General features: G+C 36.3%; 2 protein-coding genes across 4 annotated transcripts in view; one reads left to right on the plus strand and one right to left on the minus strand.

Moving 5' to 3' along the window:
• LOC137254449 (uncharacterized) overlaps positions 1 to 22,866 on the plus strand; it is a 447,929-nt gene that overhangs the window by 293,305 nt on the left and 131,758 nt on the right. For 2 of the 3 annotated variants that reach the window (XM_067792139.1, XM_067792138.1), the window contains exon 3: positions 4,973 to 5,470. The exons of the other annotated variant lie outside the window; for it this stretch is intronic. In XM_067792139.1, coding sequence (XP_067648240.1) covers positions 4,973 to 5,208 — 236 coding nt within the window. In that variant the 3' untranslated portion in view covers positions 5,209 to 5,470. Of the gene's footprint in view, positions 1 to 4,972; positions 5,471 to 22,866 lie in introns of those variants that run through there. 3 annotated transcript variants of the gene reach the window in all.
• LOC137254137 (uncharacterized) lies at positions 13,592 to 21,869 on the minus strand. Its single transcript, XM_067791877.1, has 4 exons — positions 21,624 to 21,869; positions 21,093 to 21,551; positions 14,994 to 15,077; positions 13,592 to 14,934 (listed from the first exon to the last, which is right to left on the minus strand). The coding sequence occupies exons 1-4, from the start codon at positions 21,649 to 21,651 to the stop codon at positions 13,592 to 13,594; spliced, it is 1,914 nt and encodes a 637-aa protein (XP_067647978.1). The 5' UTR covers positions 21,652 to 21,869.

Consider the following 22,866-nt stretch of genomic DNA (forward strand, 5'->3'; position numbering starts at 1 on the left):
AGTCGGCCAAAATTTCTGCAATAGCAATAAAAACGAACTGGTTACGTGTCCAGCCCATTAGAGACGTGGAGGCAACATTTGAGCCCGTTTATGGACTTTGGGAGCAGAAAAAAGGTCATTGGAAGATGCGAACATGCTTTACCAAGACATCTACAGAAATAAACGAAAGGGAGTTCAAACCCTTAATTCGTTAAATGGCAATGAAAAAGACTTCCCTGAAGCAGAAATTATTTCTTTCAGTTCTGGTGAACATTTGGGGTAAATAAAACTTAGCTTTTTAATTCGCATCAACGAAGAAGACTTGACTGATGCGCTTTATTGCCATCGTGCACGCAATTATGTATGTGTCTTTAAAGAAGAATATCTGAACCAATTAGAACTAACCTTACAATGGTTTTGTTATTGTTTATGTTTTTGGTTTTATCAATTTCAATCGGGTATTGTAATTACATACTGTTATTTCATCATCATCAAAGCTACAGACAAAAATGCAACTCTAAGATATTTTTAAAATATTTTAATTTATGAATGTTACTTTCCAGCACTTTTTTGGCACAGTGTTTATGCAAATTCGATTTATTTTTAGACATACGAAAATAAACGGTGCAGCATTATTTTTACGAAAGTATTCCTCAATAGCAATTTTCTTCTTTCGATTTACATTTATTAACGTCAACCGGGTTAACTATACAAGCGCACCAATAATATAGTAATAACATTTATCTACACATTCGCATACCTACATATGGAGTTTGTGCTTTGGGGTGTCCCTTATTTTTTGAAATAAGCCGTTTTCTGGCTGGCGCGGTCTCAATGCATATCATACTCGAAAAACATCAATACTTTCAAATCTTTAATGTGATATATTATAAAGTTATATATATATACTTTATGAGTATATATAAGAGCACGTTTTTGCTGCGAAGATAAATCGATCACATGGTTTGTAGATATGTTAGCAGTTATCAAGGTTTCCAATAAAAAATTTGTATTAAAACTTAGCACATATGCCGAATAGGAGACTTTGTTACTGCTTAATTTTTATTATAATATTTCGTGTTTAGCAAATGTACTTTTTTTATAGGATGTGATACATATTTACATGTTAGGATGGAGTTCGTTTGAGTATTTAATAAGAAATTACACCTGTCCCATGATGTGAAGTTACTTGGTGTGATTGTACGATCTTGAGATGATTTACGATAATTTGAAGAAATAGCTTGTAGAAAATATATATGGTATGATAAATAATGGCATAATATGAAGTGTGCACTTTCTCTGCACTAATAATATCTGGGATAGTTTGATATCCCTTAATTTCAAATGATATGATGTGATATTTTGATAAATATGTGTTCATATGATATATGTACTTCCTTTACACAATCACATAATTTCCGGATATTGGGATTGTTTGTTAATTTCGCATGGTATGATGTGGTATATGTTGTTATATGCTAGACATTTTTTTTTAGAATATGAATTGAAATGAATTATATGATATATTTTATGATAAAATTCATTTATGCTATCACGTGATGATAAGATACATGTTTAGATGTGGTGATCGGATTCGTTTGACCTTTGATATTACCTGAATTTGATGATTTTCTTAGCGATGCGATTTAATATGATATAAATTGATTTGGAATAGTTTGATGTGATATCAGTTGATCATTCATTTCTACTTGATTAGAGATGAAATACGTTTATGAGGAAAAATAACTTGTGATATATTTATATGGTATTATAAATAACTACTTCACTTGATATATGTACTTCCTTTACACTATCATGTGATTTGAAAACATCCGGCATTGTTTGATATGTCTTAATTTCACATGATGTAATGTGATATATTTTGACATATATGTAAACAATTTCGCGAGTTTGAATCGAGCTCAAGGCCTAACAATAATTATTTTATCATTATTATTGTTATAATATATTTTTTCTTAATTGAAAAAAATTTTAAATTAGAATAGAAGAAAGACTGCCAAAGTTCGTTGTATAGATCCATTTCGGGAACTGCTCAATTCCTTCATCGGCAACGTTTAGGCGCCGCTGCTATAACCATTCAGCCACCACAGCGGTTTTTTGTTTGTCTTCATTAGGGGGACTCATGATAGCATATAAACTTATAAGGTGTAAAATTATATCCATTTACACACGCGGTTATATGAACGCACCTAGTAATACTCTTGATAAACTTGATTGTTTTTCAGCTGTATTATTTCCAAAAAAATTTTTTTGATTGTTATACAAACTAAAAAATACCAAGATTAAGTGAAAAATCAAAACTATAACGCCTTTACTTGCTGATGTTGGATATTTTTGATGAAAATGCCGTCTGTAATGTCTGCAAGGTTGCATTCCTTTGAGTTTACCGCGTTTACACAATGAAATGTGCGCGTAAATTTATACAAATCGTGTAAATGATTTTTCATACAAAATTTGACAGCTCCTGCGTAAACTAGATAAATTTATACGTTTACACACTTTATAAGGCATTTATACGGTTACATGAGTCCCCCTATTATTCCTACTTCAATTCTGGTTCTTGCCAATTGATATTCACAGCACTGCGACATCTGTTACAGAATAGTTGTGAAAATTGGACTTTGTTTATGGCGATGATGCCATAGTGTCATATTTTATTGACACTTTTTCCCCGTGCTCTGGGATGTATTAACAATTTTTGTTGTTATATCAGTAGGCCGATATAACAACAAAAATTGTAAACAATTTCTTTAGAAATTTTATATTTCATTACCGTATTATTTTGTATAAAAGAATATGTTATATATTTCGATACTGAATTATGAATTCCTTCACCATATGCCTTGAAATACAATAATTTTTAATACAATCGATTATTAAGGAAATATATGTTTTGTTATGCAAACATCTAAATCAAATTATGCATCATCAAAATCGGGGGATATTGCTTGGTGCGTTATAATAATATGATTTGACTGATTCATATTATACAAATCACATGATATCATAAAATATAACATCACATTTTTTTATAAAAAATAATGATATAATTTGACACTTTCTGTAACTCTATGATTTGATAAAATGTCTTAGATAGCTTAGCACGCTATGGAGAGTCATGGGCGATACTGGAACTAACCGCACTTCTATGTGATTAAAATTCGTTTCGACAACAGTTTCATAGAGTATTTTTTGTCTGAGTAATATTTCTTCCGAACTATGAATTAGGTTATGATTTGTTGTCATAACCGTGTGTAATATCAAATAATATCTGTGATATGTGATATCAAAAGAAAATAATGGCATGGTTTGCGATTTCATACGGTTATGATTAAGCTTCATTTTTTTAGTCATATGATTCGGTATGATATTTATATTTAGGCTTAATCTGATATAGCAACATATAGTACGATGTCAAATTTTTTTCATATAAGAGCAAATTGAGCAAGCATCAGACATTTACGATCTGCGGATATGATGTGCTCTTAAATGGTTTGATATTTCCTGATATGATGTGATGTACCATATGATGATGTTGTATACTTTGGTGTGCCATGATTTCTTAACATGGCATAATAACATATCAAAATATGGTGATTATAATGGTACACAATGTAATATGACAACATATCATACATACTAAATTATGTGATGATATCATATGATAAGAAACAGAAGAAAAAACATCACAAAGAAAGAATCTATATAATATTAAAAAACTTGAGACTATCCGAAACGATGAAATTGTATAATTGTACTAATTAATACTCTTTTTCAATAAATGATAATGAAATGAGTTGCTTGGCGCGATTTTGATATGAAGAGACATCACACATATCGCTCGTACGACCATCGGTTGAAAGCACAAGAACGTGCTGTATTCAAGGGTATACATATGTAGTACTTTTGCTTTTACTTTTACTACAACAAAAACAACAACAACAAGAGCAACATTTAATGGCATAGCATTTTGATAATATGATATGACATTTTATCATATTTTGCGATCTGACAACACGATTGTACAAAATAATTATACTCTAGAATTATATCATAAGACAAAAGATATACATATACTAATAAGATCTGCGGATATAATGTATTCTCCGATGCTTTGATATTACCTGATATGATGCATATGATCATTGTATGCATTGGTGTGAAAAAGCGCCTAGCTTATTTTCAAGCAAACTTGGTTAAAAAAAGATGTGCCATTCACATTCATAAACAAGCAAAAACTTTGATGCAAGGCACTTCAAGAGCCGATTTTCTGTGACAACAATGACAACAACTATAGCATGATATCATGATTAAACTTGAGGCAACTTAAGCAAATTATTATTAAATTGCAAGTGACTGTTTATTTGAAATTTTTATCCTATTTTATGGCAACTTAATATTGTGCAGAAATTTCGAGCAAACTTACAGACACTCTAATGTTTAAACTTCTTAACAGCTATAGGTATTTAAAAATTACAGTATCAAACTTAGGACCAACAGGAAAAATTTTAGTGATATTTACTCGATTTATATTGTGTTAAATAAATGACATTTAAAAATTGTGTACCACGCGCACACACTCGAGCCCAAAACAATATAAAAAAACAAATATTTAAAATAAAATATAAAAACAAATATCTCAACCAAATTTACAAACAAAAAAACAAAAAAAAAAAAAAAACGCGCAACCAAATAAGGCCCGTCACCAAATATAAAAGCGCACAAATGTTAACAAATCGTTCACATTTACATTGCAATCATCGAAGTGAAAAAGTAACACGCCCATATCAACATAAATACTCAGTAAATGACAAAATTGCCAATATTACAACAATTCTATATAACACGTAGAAAACAATCAAAAATAATGAAATACTTCACCGCTTTCCTATGCCTAAGTAATTATCTTTTTTTTTTTTTTTGTTCATACAAGTTTTATTTTTACTAATCAACTCCTCATTCATTCTTGTAGCACTCTTCCACGTTGCTCTTACCAAAACGACGAGCTGGGCTCTAGTGAGCAATCATCAAAAACAACAGGACAATAATCAGCAACAACAGCGTTATGAACAATATTTTCATAACGATTTTCTATATGAGCAAGAACGTGAAGAGAATGAGGAGCATAAGTCTGACTACAACAATAATTACAAAAATCCTAATGCACATTGCATTGACTGCGGCGCAGAAGCAGACAGAGAGATTTGAGCAGTGAATTTGTTGAAGATAATTCGAAATTTTTTTTCGATTTTAGAAAAATCTAAATTTTTGCTACTTTAATGTCAATAAGAGTGACTGATCATCCAAGATTTGCTGGTCAAATCAATTTGTAGGTTTAAGTTGTTGCTAAATTTGTAAATAAATATTTTAGTTAACTAGCTTAATTAAAACATTTTAGAAATATAATTTTTCCATTATTGAAAAATGTAACGTTTTTATCTTTACGTTGAAAAAGCGCTTACCAAAGAAATATTTGCCTCAAGTTTTGTACGACAACTAGAAGTTAAATGTTGTTTAATTTATAAGTTTCGTTTTATATGAATAAATAATTTGTTTACTAATGATTTAAGTACTTGAAGTTTTCACTAAAGTGATAGAAGTAGAAATTTAGCAATGCTCTCTCTGTGTCGCCCTTTTTTTGGAAAAATTTAAACAACGCGACATCAGGATGGATAAGGAGAGAGCTGTTTCGAATATAAGTACCTGGTAAATATCCATGATTCATTTACTAGAGGTTTGTTCTCCAATGATGACATAGCTTTGACACTCCCAAATTTAAAAATCTGGCCGGGTTCAATTCCGGAAAATTGTACCAGAAAACTACCTTTAGTAGTATATAAGTAGTGATAATAAATTTGTAATTGCAAAAGGTTTTGGAGGAAATAATTGATTTCCTATTAATTATTTCGCTAATTGATAAAGAGTTATGTTGGTTTGGTCATTCTTTCAGAATTTGTTTGAAGAATACTGTACTTCAGAATTTTATTCAAAAATACACTATCTCAAAATTTGTTTCAAAAACTCCCTATCTGAGCATAAGTTCAATCCACTTTGACATAAGTGGGAGTTTGATAAAGGACGCTTTTGTGACAAATCCTGAAATGGGAAATTTTTGAAAAATTTTTGATAGGACGATTTTGAACTGGCAGCCGACATGGGCTGATACTCTCCTCAGAAGTCGCAATGAACTGACAAAAAAAAATAAAATAAAAATAGCTTATTGTCCTAGAACTTTATTTTGCGGCTTTGATTTTGGCAGACGAGTTAAGCTTTTGTGTGGTCCTGCTACACAGGCAGTATTCACCTTTTTATTCTGAAATTTCGGAAGGCTCTTTTCCGTTAAGTATTCATGGAAGTGTTCCGGATAAACCGTTAATTTAGATTATTCGTTCGTTTGATACTACCTCACGAGGTCCGAATATTCCAAATATAAACCGATTCCAAAAATTCTTAAATGGAGGTGAATGTAACGAACATACGGAATGAATAAGTTAACATGCTCAATGGTTATTTACTAATGACATTTTTACATGAATCAATTTACTAGTCAAGTTTTTGACGTGGAACTATGAGTTTTAAATTGGTTTAGGTTTCGTATGTTCATAGGTTTACGACAGTGCACTATTCCTTGGTGACCGTACTTTCCTTAAATCTCCCCTTGTTCAGCCACACTAAAAGATCATGGCATAGTTAATAAACTCATCATAAAACTAAAAGAATTTTTCTAAGTAATTATCTATTTTTTTTTTTTTTGTTCATACAAGTTTTATTTTTACTAATCAACTCCTCATTCATTCTTGTAACACTCTTCCACGTTGCTCTTACCAAAACGACGAGTTGGGTTAGCAATCTAGTGAGCAATCAACAAAAACAACAAGACTGCAACAACAGCGTTATCAGCAATATTTTCTATTTGAGGAAGAACGTGGATAGGATGAGGAGCATAATCGCCAAACTGTCGAATAAATAACTCCAATATTCAGTATTGCAAACTGGTCTTTATTTAGTTTACTTTAGGAGTACTTCACAATTATACTTTACTTAACAAGTGCGTTTTTAAATCCAACTGATTACTGATTCCTCCAAAGAGAATAAATTATGACTGTCGCTGCTGGCTGCTTTTGTTGTTGTAATTATTTACTAACAGCATAGTGATGTCAACATTCGCCACAAAACTTTTTTTTTGCAAAAAATTTAAGCAGAGAGGAAAGGCGACTGCTGCTCCGATTATATCTTTTAAATCTCTTCAAAATCTGTTCTCCTGAGAATGGTATTCAACAATTCCTACTGACAAATGCTAGCTTTTCGAGATGAAACATATAAATATGGTGACAACCTCTGACATTTTATGAGACCAAATAAAAAGGAGATAACAAATTTTTAAATACTTTCTTTGTATAAATAGATCAAAACGCTGCGGAATTTAGGCCCCATTTCAAAGACATTGTGTTTATGTACTTTGATTTTGAAATTTTAAAAATAGGTTTTGTCACTGAACCAAAGCTATAGAGGCAGGAAGCAAATTTATAGACAGTTTAATATATTCTTTACTGCGAAATTTCCAATCTAGATCGACTTAAGGTAACTGTTCACCCAAGTGTTATCTCTGAATTTAGGAATACAATTTCCGCAGCATCTTTAAACGAAAAACAAGTAAGGAAGGCTAAGTTCGGGTGGAACCGAACATTACATGCTCAGCTGCCAAATTACAGCTTGCGAAACTTTTAAATTGCCTTCTTTTAAAAGTGGGCGGGTCCACTCCCATTGTCCGACATTTTACAAAATTTCTATTCTGCGTCATAAGGTCCACCCTCCTACCAAGCTGCATCGCTTTATCCGTCTTTGGTAATGAATTATCGCACTTTTTCGGTTTTTCGAAATTTTCGTTATTGAAAAAGCGGGCGTGGTTATAGTCCGATTTCGATCATTTTAAATAGTGATCTGGGATGAGTGCCCAGAAACTTACATACCAAATTTCATTAATATACCTCAAAATTTACTCAAGTTATCGTGTTTACGGACAGACGGACGGACGGACATGGCTAAATGAATTTCTTTTTTCGCCCAGACCATTTTGATATATAGTCTATATCTATTTCGATCAGTTTATGCCGTTACGGGGTAACGTTATGCGAACAAAATTAATATACTCTGCAGGGCCGCAGAGAGCCGAGCCAGGCCCCTGGGACAGTTCGCGTTTATGGGCGCCCCTAAAAATAAACTCAATCCAGTAAAAAAAATAACACAACATACATAAATTTTTCAATTCACATTGTCACTTTTATCTAATATATAAAATTCTTCTGTCACGGTTTTAGAGGCTGAACTCCTCCGAAACGGCTGAACCGATTCTCATGAAATTTTGTGAGCATATTGGGTAGGTCTGATAATCGGCCAACGTCTACCCTTTTTTTCGCTACGTGCCTAGGGTATTGAGATCAAAACGTGGACCAGGGTACCCCTAGAATGTGTTTATACAATATGGATATCAAATTAAAGCTGTTGATGAGCGCTATAGTACAGGATAATTTTCATACCCCTGGGTGACTAGGGTCTCGAGATATAGGCCAAAACGTGGGCCCGTGTACCCCTAGACAGAGTTTATACAATATGGATATCAAATGAAAGCTGTTGGTGAGTGCTATAGCACAGGATAATTTTCATACTCCTGGCTGACTAGGGTCTCGAGATATAGGCCAAAACGTGGACCCGGGTACCCCTAGAATGTGCTTATACAATATGGATATCAAATGAAAGCTGTTGATGAGTGCTATAGCACAGGATAATTTTCATACCCCTGGGTGACTAGGGTCTCGAGATATAGCCCAAAACGTGGCCCCGGATACCCCTAGAATGTGTTTATACAATATGGATATCAAATGAAAGCTGTTGATGAGTGATATAGTACAGGATAATTTTCATACAACTGGGAGGCTAGGGTCTCGAGATATAGCCCAAAACGTGGACCCGGTTACCCCTAGAATGTGTTTATACAATATGGGTATCAAATGAAAGCTGTTGATGAGTGATATAGTACAGGATAATTTTCATACAACTGGGAGGCTAGGGTCTCGAGATATAGCCCAAAACGTGGACCCGGATACACCTAGAATATGTTTTTTATATTATGGGTATCAAATTGAAGCTGTAGATGTATGCTTTAGTACAGAGTAAGTTTTACACCGCTGGGTTACCACGGTCTCGAGATATAGGCCAAAACATGGACCCGGATATACCTAGAATGTGTTTTTATATTATGGGTATCAAATTGAAGCTGTTGATGTGTGCTATAATACAGAGTAAGTTTTACGCCGCTGGGTGACTAGGGTCTCAAGATAGAGGCCAAAACATGGCCCCAGATACACCTAGAATGTTTTTTTATATTATGGGTATCAAATTGAAGCTGTTGATGTGTGCTATAATACAGAGTAAGTTTTACGCCGCTTGGTGACTAGGGTCTCGAGATATAGGCCAAAACAATATGGATATCAAATACCCCTAGAATGTTTGTGTATTATGGATATCAAATTAAAGCTGTTGCTGAGAGCTCTAAAGTTCATTGTGATATTCGATTTAGTCGCATCAACCAGGCAAAACTGATTAATATACCTGCGAAGCCGAAATAAAGACAAGAATTAAAAATACCCACATACCTATTTACATACGTCCTATTCGATTTGCCTGAAATTTCATATATAAATTTGCCTATATTAGTATTTACGATGCTTTTTTTCGGGAAGTATAACAGAGGCGGACAGGGACTGGGATTAGGACTAGGACTGGGACTGAGACTGAGACTCGGGGTGGGACTGGGACTGAGACTCGGAATGGGACTGGAACAAAATACATACCACCCTCTGGGACTGGCAATAAGAGATGAAGAAGAAGGAGAAAACCTTGAGAAAAGAGAGAAGGAGACTGAAAAAGAGATAGAATGAGACGAAGATGGAGATGACGGAGGGAGGAGTGAATAAAAAGATTAGTAAAAAGTGTAGAGGAGTAGGGCAGATAGGCCAAATTTAGGGCAGAGCAACGTCTGCTGGGTCTGCTAGTTTCATATGAAATAAGATTTACTGGAGCACTTACATAAATTGTTTGATTTACTTACATTAACTTTTTCTAAATATCTACATTTTAAGAGCTTGAATCAGCCAAGGAAAACCTTCCGTGCTTTTTGGTCTGCGAATATGGAAATTACCGATTCAAAACTAATGCTGCAAGCAAGGCTCGACTCCAGCGTCAATGTTCCAAGGCTTGTCAAGCGATTTTGGCTCATAGTAGAACGTAAAAAACTTTTTACGCGAGACAATAGACTAAAGAACGATCCCCTTCATCCACGCTGACTGGAAGTGTGCAAAATATTCTTAATGCTATGCAGATGTTAGGAAATTATACTTCCATCTTCAAGTCATGAAATTTGTTCAGAAGTTGAAATGGTGGCAGCGAATCACATCCCAAATTTGCTAAGTGGATGGCTTTGAGATGAATGATTTTATCTATTAGATCCGTATAAATATCGATGCCATAAATCGTTCAGAATGCCGCTGCCTTTTCTCTGAGCTCTTCTTCCGTCAGATCCTGATACTTCCACAAAAAACTAAATTTAATCGCAATGTCATTTACGGCCTGTCATGGTACCAATCAAGCAGTCCAAGAGAACGTAAAAAACTTGCTATTTGAATTGAGTTTCGGAATCACACTCGGGCGATTCGCCAGGTAATTCATCGAACTGGCGCTTTCTTATCTTCCTTCTTTCTCTGCGAAGGTATTCACAACTCCTATACTACCTGCCAGAACCTTTCATTCTTGAAGTATGATCGACCATTGATCCCTGAACTTCTTCAACTCATCAATGAACTATGTAAGCTTATCCACGGCATACTCATATGTTTGCACAAATTTGCGCTTCGCAAAACTAGTCAAGTGTACTAATTTTTTCAAATTAACGCTCTAGTTTATTATCAGCCTGTATTTACAGATATCGCTGGCTTTTACAAAAATGAAAAAGCAATACGACCAAACCGATAGTTATAGTCGAAATAAAATGTGATTTTAAGTTAGTTGAAGCATTTTTGACAGATAGCGCTTATAAAATTGTGTCAAAAACGTTTATCTAACTTAAAATCACATTTTATTTCGACTATGAATATGCCCCATAGTATTTTATTGGCGGCTTATGATTTTAGTTTAGTCATTTTCAATTTTAAAACAATTTTTTATAGCAACAAAATATGTATGTATCTATCAAATCCTAGTTAGAGTACTGTCAATACTGCTTTGCCTTTCCGGGCCCCCAAAAGCCTTCCGGGCCCCAGGGCAATTGGCCTGGGGGCCGTCCACCCCCCTCTCCGCGGCCCTGATACTCTGTGTGCTCTGAATGGCAAACTGAATGGCCAAAAATATCGCCTTAGCAACGGCAAGAAGGCTTAAGGCGTCGGGCAGCTTGAATGTAGGCCATATGGCCATAGTAGGCGCCATGTAATATCGGGCAGACGGAATACATGGTGCAGTGTCTGTGCTTCGGAAGAGATCTTGGGGCCAGAATTGAGCCAAAGGATTGGTGGCAGGATGCAGAAATGGATGGATGTATGGTTCCAAATTACTGCGAAAGGGTCGGGTCTGCTGTTTACTGCGTCGATCCAGAAAAAGGTAGATCCTACAGATTACTGCAGCGTCTTTCAGGCAGAAATTAAAGACGTGAATAACGCAGCAGTAGCTCTGGAGAAAGCGTGCTCAAGCTGCAGTCGCGTCAATATATATATATATTGATAGTCAGGCGGCGATTAAGGCAATAATTTCACACAGTGCTTCATCAAGGAGTGTTCTGGAATGCAAATAAACATTGGAAAAACTTCGCTCAGGCCGGACCATACATCTATACTGGTAACGAAAAGGCCGAAGAGTTGACAAAGGCGGGTGCAACACTCGCTGAATCGATGATGGACGCCTCAATCCGTTTGGGAGATATCAAAAGGTGACAGAAGTTGCATATGATCCATCAAGCAGAAAAGACGTGGACAAAAGCGCGTGACAGCAAAATGTCTGAGATCATGTGCAAAGCCTACGATATTAGGCTCACAAAGTGACTCATATCTCTGAAGAGAGAAGATTTAAGGCTAAGACGATGGGCATACTAACTGGACACTGTCTTCTGGCGTCACATGCCTTGGCGTTAGGCCACGTCAGTAATAGCAGGTGTAGGAAGTGCGAGCTGCAGAAGAAACGATTGAGTACGTTCTGTGTTCGTTTCCTGTGCTTGTCAGGTCAAGGCCTCTGTTATTGGGGCGTCAGAGTTGCCAGATATCGAGGTAGCAATTAAGCTAGGTCCTACAAAACTTCTAGTATTTTTCAGGAGGAGGGAGTTATTCTATAACATAAGTCTTGGCAACTGATTGGGGTTTTCCGTTTGTTCATCAAACAAATTCAGGTAACACTATGGGCACACTTTCAGTCCATGTGAGGTAATTATTGACCGGCCAGTTCAATCTAACCTATTATACTAGGTTTATGGGTGTGATTATTTTTGTAATAAGCCGCTATGGTGTGGTGGTAACGTGCTCCACCTACCACACCGAAGATTCTCGGTTCACGATCCAGGAATAACAACATAAAAATTTTAGAAACAAGTTTTTTCAATTAGCAGAAACATTTTCTAAGCATAGTCGCTCCGCGGCAGTGATTTGACAAATACTTCCAGTGTATTTTCTCCATAAAAAGCTCAGTGAAAACTTATCTGCCTTGCTGATGCCGTTTGGAAGATGCGCAAATTGGAAGAGAAGCTCGGCCAAAAAGCTCTTCGGAGGTTATTGCGTCTTACACTTACTTTATTTTTTTAATTTAATATTTAATTAGTATGACTTGACGAATCAAACTACATACATTCAAAAGTGATTCACATGCCTAAAAGTATATTTGAATTTGCAAAATTTTTTTACATGGACAAAATTACCTAAAACTACCTACACAAATAATAAAATCTAAAATTTCTAGAAAGACCTGTACAATAACCTGGGTCGATTTGTATGGACGAAAGTTGATCTATATCGCGCCATTGATATTTCTATAGGATTTGGGCTCAGGAAAAAAAGTTCCACTACGCATACCCAAAAAAATAATTTTCGAGCCTGCAAAAAAAATGCAAACATTTCGTCCAAAACACTCCCCAAAACCCAAAAAATATTTTTTTTTTTCAAAAAACTGTTATCGCCAACGTTTTTACAACGGTTTTTTGAAAAAAAAAACTATATTTCGGGTTTTGGGGAGTGTTTTGGTCGAAAAACTTACCCTTTCGCCATTTTTTTTTTGCAGGCTCGAAAATTATTTTTTTGGGTACAGTGTACAATCTTAAGACTTATATTCAGCTTGCCTCAAATTTTTCTGCCCATGTAATCGAAATTTGGTTTCGCCGAGTACGTTGTTCGTCTTAACGTACCTGTGTCGCATTTCAAATTTAAAGCATTTTTTTTAATTCTTTTTTATAGTTTTATTACAATAAAGCAAATCAAGTTCATTAGAAAAAACAACAAAGAACTTATTTTTTTGAAAACCCCATAAAAGGACAATAAACCATTTTCTCAATTTTTACCAAAAATTAATCAGTTTTGAGCTGCACTTCACTGCAACGATGGAGCCAATTCTCTTCGCATTGTTCTCTAGGCGTAAGCTTAAAGCCCAAATCGGGACGTTTGCACACAAAAGTATCCATAACACACTGATTGGGAAATTCATGATAGCACTCGCCATTGAAGGCGCAAACGGGATTATATTGCAATTTCGTACACTCAATATCACAATTCTTCTGCGTGGTTGACGCCAGCTCCACCTTCTTCGTGCTACTCTCTACTCCAGACTTGCCAACACTAGCAACAGGATGTGTATGCAAACGCGGAAAATCGGTTATTTTTGGGGCACGCGTATCTATTTGAGGTACTGGTGGCACGGGAGTCACCTTTGTTATTTCCTTATTACCTTTAACATTGAAAGAAGATTTGTCGCTCGATCTCTTAGCATACAATTTAGATGGTGCTTCGGTGGTTGGGGTGCTGATTGCGATTGTCGCTGAAGAGCTGAGTGGAATACGCGGTGCAAAGCCTACGCGCGAGATTTCTGCGGGCCAAAAAGAGCCGAATCCGAAAAGTGGAATGAAAGGTTCGTTACTGGTTTCACGTTTATTATTTGCTTTGGTGTCACTTTGTGTGTTATCGGAATCTGAAGTCTTATTATCATTCTCTTTTTCCGGTAACTCCGTTATTGTTGTTGTTATTTCGGTTACATCAGGTACTGTAGTAGTGTCTAAAGTTGCTGCGGTGGTGCTTGTCTCCCATTTCCCCTCCTCCACATGGCGTCGACTACGCAATTCTATGCTTTGTACGATAGCATTTGGCACATCTATATTGAGATATCCCCAACCTTGATTTTTAGGGTTTTGTAAGAGCAAGTTACGTACCAGCAAGTCTTGTGCTGCCAAATTTTGGGCACTTGCGCTACTTGTGTTTAAATTTGGTATATTCAAGCTCTGTGCGTGTAGTCCTTGTGTAGACGGTACTTGTGCGGATGATGCTTGTGGGCCCAAACCGTGTGTTGTAATGCCTTGTAGGCCGTGGTTTTGCGCACTAAAATCTTGCACGGGCTGCCTATGTGTACCAAAACTTTGTGCTCGCACACTGTGTCCGCTCAGTGTTTGTCTGCTCACTTCTTGTAAAGTCAGTCCATGTGGCGCTAAGAATTGTTGAATGAGCTGCCGCTTGAGCCAGGGATCGGCATAACGTGGCACTTTCACCTTAACCGCTTGCAATATAGGGTTTTTAATTAAACCTAAACCAGTTAAATCCAGTTGTTCTTGTGTACTATGCGTCGGCAAGAGCACGTGATATTCCTCCTCACTGGAATCTGGTATGATATAGGGCACACGAACTGCCTGCACCAAGAGCAGCGCTGAAAATAAAATATCTTTAATATTTATGCTTCCTGTGTTTAACAAAATCTGGTATTACCTGCCACAAATATCAGTAAAACCTGCATGCTCCTTTCCTTCGTAGGTTCGGTTCGAAATTGTTGCTTTACATTCAACTGTGCTCCTTTATATAAATTTAAATTTAAATAAATATTTTGACTCATTTTTTTTATCTAACGAAACCGGCATATAATTAGCTTCCCTTGTATGTATGCGTGCACACATAAATTTCCAATTTTGTGTGTTTTTTATTCCCATCACTGAAAACCCTTTACAAGAGATCAATAAAATGTATATTTGTTTTGGTAGATTTGCGTGTGCTGCTTAATTCAATTAATTATTAACTCGGCTTGTTTTATTTTTAGTATATTTTTCTGCTTCAGTTTAACGTTAGTATAAAACAAGTAAGGACGGGACTGTCTTCGGCTGTGCCGAAGACTTCATACCTTTCATGAATGAGGCTGAACAATAATCTTATCCCGTTCGTAATCTCCAAATAATCGGATGTATAAGATAAGAAATATATAGTGAAAAGATGTACATACCTAAATGATTGTTAAGATAAATATAAAATAAAAAATGGCAAAAAACCCCTTATCTGAACGATCGGTATGGGATATATATTATATATAGCTCCATCGAAATGATTTTTACAGGAAATCTTCTATGATATATTAGAATATATATCACCAAGTTTCACGTTTTTATATTCGAAACTAAGGGAGAAATGGCCAAAAATCTTTCTATCTGAACGATCGGTTGTATGGGATATATACTATATATAGCTCCGATCAAAGTGATTTTTTCAGAAAATGTTCTGTGATATATTAAAATATGTATGTATCACCAAGTTTCACGTTTATACTTTCTAAATTAAGGGAGAAATGTCCAAAAATCTTTCTATCTGAACGATCGGTTGTATGGGATATATATTATATATAGCTCCGATCGAAATGATTTTTTCATTAAATCTTCTATGATTTATTAGAATAAATATCACCAAGTTTAACGTTTTTATATTGGAAATTAATGGAGAAAATGCCAAAAATCTTTCTATCTGAACGATCGGTTGTATGGGATATATATATATAGCTCCGATCGATGTGATTTTTTCATGAAATCTTCTATGATATATTAGAATAAATATCACCAAGTTTAACGTTTTTTTATTGGAAATTAATGGAGAAAATACCAAAAATCTTTCTATCTGAACGATCGGTTGTATGGGATATATACATATAGCTCCGATCAAAGCGATTTTTTCAGGAAATCTTCTATGATATATTAGAATAAATATCACCAAGTTTAACGTTTTATATTGGAAATTAAGGGAGAAATTGCCAAAAATCTTTCTATCTGAACGATCGGTTGTATGGGATATATACTATATATAGCTACGATCAATTGATTTTTTCAGAAAATGTTCTGTGATATATTAAAATATATATTTATCACCACGTTTCACGTTTATACTTTCTAAATTAAGGGAGAAATGTCCAAAAATCTTTCTATCTGAACGATCGGTTCTATGGGATATATATTATATATAGCTCCGATCGAAATGATTTTTTCATGAAATCTTCTATGATTTATTAGAATAAATATCACCAAGTTTAACGTTTTTATATTAGAAATTAATGGAGAAAATGCCAAAAATCTTTCTATCTGAACGATCGGTTGTATGGGATATATATATATAGCTCCGATCGAAGTGATTTTTTCATGAAATCTTTTATGATATATTAGAATAAATATCACCAAGTTTAACGTTTTTTTATTGGAAATTAATGGAGAAAATGCCAAAAATCTTTCTATCTGAATGATCGGTTGTATGGGATATATATATATAGCTCCGATCAAAGTGGTTTTTTCAGGATATCTTCTGAGATATATTAGAACATATATCACCGAGTTTCACGTTTATAATTTCTAAATTGCGGCAGAAATGACCAAAATCGTCTTATTTGAACGATCGGTTGTATGGGAGATATATGTTATAGTGGTCCGATCCTACCGGATCCGACAAGTGTCAAATATAATAAAAAAATACATCCTTGTGCCAAATTTCTTTGAGATATCTCAAAGGAGGGACTAGTTTGCGTTCAAACAGACAGACGGACGGACAGACGGACATGGCTATATAAACTCAGTTCGTCGCCCTGATCACTTCGGCATACTTAATGATGAGTCTATCTTTTATATTTCTCAACGTTACAAACATCGGACCAAAGTTAATATACCATTTCATGATAATGAAAGGTATAAAAACAGACCCAGCCCTTCTTTTAATATCATTTGTGCTCATTCCAGTTTCCTCATATATATTCAGGCTTGTATATATTCAACAGAAACCATATCAAGATTCGAGTCAATATTTTTGGTACACGGTTAAAAGTTTGGTCCTAAATCTGAATTTTTTTTGCAGAACGCACAGAATTTGGTTTAAATTTTAAACCAAACAAATCTGCGCTTGAATTAAAAAAAAAAAAACAAGTAAGGAAGGCTAAGTTCGGGTGTAACCGAACATTACATACTCAGCTGCCAAATTACAGCTTGCAAAACATTTAAATTACATTCTTTTAAAAGTAGGCGGTGCCACGCCCATTGCCCAAAATTTTACCAATTTTCTATTCTGCGTCATAAGTTCAACCCACCTACCAAGTTTCATCGCACTTTTTCGGTTTTTCGAAATTTTCGATATCGAAAGAGTGGGCGATTTCGTTAATTTTAAATAGCGATCTGAGATGAGTGCCCAGGAACTTACATACCAAATTTCATTAAGATACCTCAAAATTTCCTCAAGTTATCGTGATTACGGCAAGACGGACACACGGATATGGCTAAAGAATTTCTTTTTTCGCCCAGAACATTTTTATATATAGAAGTCTATATCTATCTCGATTAGTTTATACCGTTAAGGGGTACCGTTATGCGAACAAAATTAATATACTCTGTGAGCTCTGCTCACCTGAGTATAAAAAAATATACGGGACGTCGTTATGCTTCGTGTCGAAATCCTCTGAATCATCGTCGTGCGTTTTACCCACTGAGCACAATATAAAACAGTATTTAGTCTTCGAGACTGAGCAAAATTCTGTCTAAAAATCACTACAACGACCACTTCGTAAGAAGCAAGAACGGGGTGTGGATGGACTCGGCAGAGGACTCCCGGAACACCCTCAGTAATACACACTTCCCTGGATGTGAGCATCCACTAGAGAAAAAATCTTCCTGTTGGCGCTCTCGCCCTTGGACTTCTGTGTTGATAGTACACAAAAACAATAAAGGGTTTTGTAGTCCACAGTTTTTCCGCATGTAAATCGCCTGGCCTAGATGGCATTACCCCGTTGATGCTTCAACAGCTAGGCGGCACAATCGTCGTCTGGCTGTAAAGGGTGTATAGAGCGTGTATTGGAAAACGAGCTCATTGGAAAAATCACACCACTACAAACATTGCAACCCAGCTCCCTTTCTAGACATAGAGAGCGCATTCATGAATATAGAATCCAGAGTCATTGGTAAAGCCTCGGTGACAAACACCCGAAACGTGGGAAGTAGAACCATCTAGGGTGGTGTTCTCCCCCACTACTGTGAGTTGTAGCACTGATCAACAACAACCCCAAAAAATGCGCTAAAACCCAGGCTTATAGCTCATATCGTCGGTTCAATGCCAAAGTCACGAATGTGCATATTTGATATGTTAAGAAGAACGCATTGTTAAATAGAGTTTAATTAATTGTTAAAAATAGAGATTTAATTAATAGAGATTTAGTTTTGTATTTTTCAACCACTACTCGAAGGTTTACTTTTGTAAACCACTAAGTGATGTTAATTGACAAATGATTTATAATTTTTTTTTTTGCAAAAAAATGCACATTTGTTGTTGTGGCTTTGCAAAATTTGACATATATAATATTTCGTTTAAACAATAATGGCACATTCGTGACTTTGGCATTGTACCGACGATATGATCTGTTAAATACCCCATATCCTACCCCTTCCAATAGTTTAGATCCATCGATAGAACCTTTCGGAATAACTGAAAATACTGAATGAGATTGGGAGGGTAATAGACCCCACTTGCACCCCAGCATTCTTAAATATGCATATAATGCCGTGCAGGCTTTCTTTACTCTCTCCTCCATATTGACCTTTCTCGACAGCTTGCTGTTTAGAGTGATTCTTTTCATATTTTGTTATGTGTCCCTTATGCGAGACTTCACCAAGAGATTTTGCCAACTAGCAAAGTTTTTTTCCTGTGTAACTGTTCACAAGGTGAGGTCTAACGAAGGCATTTTTAGTCATGCAGTACTGAGTATTGGTATAGCTATGTGGTATAAATATTCCGGTTTTTATTATTAGACGTTGGGGTACTACCCTCAAGTGACCCAACGAAATCAGGCTAACACTGTTCATGCATCAGTCGCTTCATAACTAAAAAGGTCATTTTTCTCACAGCAGTCCAAGAATCTAAATTGCTTATAGAAGATTCATTTCCAAAAACTTTGTGCACAGAGAGTATTTCACTGAGAAAACGAGGACAACGCAACAGTACGTGTTCTGCGTTTTCCAATTCAGTAGGGTAGTATGGACTGAAAGGATCCTCCTCTATCCTGAGCTTATGTAAATACTCCTTGAAACCGCCGTCACCACTCAATATCTGCGTGAGGTTTTGGTTTTATTCGCCGTGCTTCCGCTCATACCATTCCTCTATATTGCGAACCATAGTGAGGGTCCAGCGCACTTTCCTCGATTCTTCCCACTGTTCTTTACTCCTAACTATTGTTTCGGATCTTGCACTTTTCTTGGCATTTTCAGATGGTCGCCCGATTGCAATGTCATACAAATCTCCCAATTCCCTTGACAGCTGATCTTTTGGAATTTTTTCGAGATAAAACAAGGATCGCGTCGTCGCATACCGCCCAATAAGCGCTTGCTATTCGTATAGCAGTAATTTGGTAGGCTGTAGTATTTCGCATATCCAAGCACTGTTTTCTCTAGTTTCGATATCCCCGTAGGTAGACCAGCGCCACGCTCTTACAGAGCTTTGAACTCACGAAGTGATATCAGTCATTCAGAAGCTCTGGAGATCCTGTTTAAACAAGACACGAATTGTTTACCTAAATAGAGGACTGTTCTGCTCACTCCCTATGCAATAATGTCATTCCAGACAAGCTTCATGTCTAAGAATTATACGTTTGTAGTCGATTTACCTAAGTTCTAGGTTCCTGTTGCCAAGTTTAATTGGTAAGAGATGTAGTATTTTCTACTTTCTTGTGAACAGGACTAATTTGGTTTTTTCCCGACTTACCGGGAGACCTGAATATCTAGCCCCACTTGCATATTATTCATGTCGCTGTCTCCGTTACGGAGGGTTTGAGCACATTTTCTTAGCATAATTACTGAAATATCATCCGCTTAAGATGCAATGCAACCTCAATATCCATCAGTCGTAGAAGTTGGTTAACAGTCACCACACAGTGTGATGAAGAAAAAACACTCCTACATGCGGGTTGCTTCTCTTCCCCAGTCTATACGGGTTTGCTTTCAAGCTCTGTATTATTTCTCCTATTAATTAGCGGAAGAACTTTATCAAGCGCGTCTCAATCCGCAGGGGTAGCTTTATAGCGCTCTTACACTACAAACAAGGAACAGAAAACCAGCCCACTGCGGATTAGGGGGCTCAGAATATACGAGCGGCATCTAGGGTGCTGGAGGGCGGGATGCCCTTGAAGGTTTCATGTGGTCATACTAAATCGTTCCCGAGATGGCTGGTCCCTTAATGGTCCGGACCGGAACGTACCGGATCTGCATCCGGCAAAGGACCGTCAACATTGATATCACTCCCCAAGGCTTTCGGGGACTGTCCTTATAACTAAAACAACAACAACAGAAAAACAGGTTACACACTGAGAGAAAAAACTCAAAAATAAGCACGCACACTTTAGAACGAAAACGGACACTGAGGTTAAAGCAACTCCGAAAATGATTTGACATCACGCCCACCCAAATCCACCCAACAACAATATCTACCTAAGAAAACTAACAGCAATGTTTTCTTCTTATTTATTATATTTATTTATTTCATTCAACAAATACAATTTATCTTCAAAATTAAACAAACTAGAGAACATTTAACCCGATTTATTGACACCAGCTATTGGCGCCGCCACCACAGACTTATTTGTCACGCCTAGTAAACCTACTACCGCTGGGACCGGTGTTGTTGTTGTTGATCCAGTCGCAGAAACAACAGCTAATGTATTCACCGTTGATACTATTTGACGTTGTCCACGCGCCACCGTAACAGGAGAGTGCGTTACACTTCCTACATCTCGAGGAGCAAAATCTTGTAGAGTTAAACCGCGTGCAGCTAAAGCTTGCGTGAGTAATAATTTTTTAACTTCTGGACTTGCATAGCGTGGCACCTTAATCTTAACCGCCTCTATAATAGGTTGCTGAACCCCACCAACACCAAATGGAGCAAATGTACGTTGATCGCGATTTGGTATATATATGCGATATTCCTCTTCGCTGGATTCGTAGGAATCGCCGATTATGGTGTAGGGGACTTGAATGGCTTGCGCACATAAGATGGCTGTGAGGAAAAGTTAAAAATATAACTATTACCTTAAATGTCTTTAAGCGTAATTAAGAATAAGTAACTTACCTGAAGCAAATATCACCAGCAACTTCATATTGATCTCTTAACGTTCTGTTCAGCTTTGTGACCGCACTGTTGGTGGAAGGTTTTTATATACAAATATTATTGGGAATAAACAGGCCTTTCGCCAAGCTATGGTAGTGAAATGTCACATGCAATTAGTTTTAAAATTGTCTCGATTGATAATGAACTTATCTGCATCTTTTGTAATCAAGCTGGTCTTTGGCGTAATCATAATTTAGGCTTCCTGAGGAATACAAAAGCAGGGAGGATTACGAGGCGTGCATTCTTTGCATTCAATGAATCAACAGCTTGCAGATTGCATTTGAATATCTTCTGATTTCGTAATTATAATTTTTTATGTGTAAATACAAAGGCGTGAGGGAACTAACAAAAGTTCGCCAAATCAATGATTAAAAGTAAAAAAAAAAAACAAGTAAGGAAGGCTAAGTTCGGGTGTAACCGAACATTACATACTCAGCTGAGAGCTTTGGAGACAAAATAAGGGAAAATCACCATTTAGCAACATGAACCTAGGGTAACCCTGGAATGTGTTTGTATGACATGGGTTTCAAATGGAAGGTACTAAAGAGTATTTCAAAAGCGAGTGGGCCATAGCTCTATAGGTGGACGCCATTTCGGGATATCGCCATAAAGGTGGACCAGGGGTGACTCCAGAATGTGCTTGTACGGTATGGGAATCAAATGAAAGGCGTTAATGAGTATTTTAAAAGGTAGTGGGCCTTAGTTCTATGGGTTGACGCTTTTTCGAGATATAGCCATAAAGGTGGACCAGGGGTGACTCTAGAATGTGTTTGTACGATATGGAAATCAAATGAAAGGTGTTAATGAGTATTTTAATAGGGCGTGGGCTTAGTTCTATAGGTGGACGCCCTTTCGAGATATCGCCATAAAGGTGGACCGGGGGTGACTCTAGAATTTGTTTGTACGATATGGGTATCAAATGAAAGGTGTTAATGAGTATTTTAAAAGGGAGTCCGCCTTAGTTCTATAGGTGGACGCCTTTTCGAGATATCGCCATAAAGGTGGACCAGGAGTAACTCTAGAATGCGTTTGTACAATATGGGTATCAAATGAAAGGTGTTAATGAGTATTTTAAAAGGGAGTAGGCCTTAGTTCTATAGGTGGACGCCTTTTCGAGATATCGCCATAAAGGTGGACCAGGGGTGACTAGAATGCGTTTGTACAATATGGGTATCAAATTAAAGGTATTAATGAGGGTTTTAAA

This window comes from Eurosta solidaginis, chromosome 5 (genome assembly GCF_040869045.1).
Source record: "Eurosta solidaginis isolate ZX-2024a chromosome 5, ASM4086904v1, whole genome shotgun sequence".
In the NCBI taxonomy this organism is placed as follows: domain Eukaryota; kingdom Metazoa; phylum Arthropoda; class Insecta; order Diptera; family Tephritidae; genus Eurosta; species Eurosta solidaginis.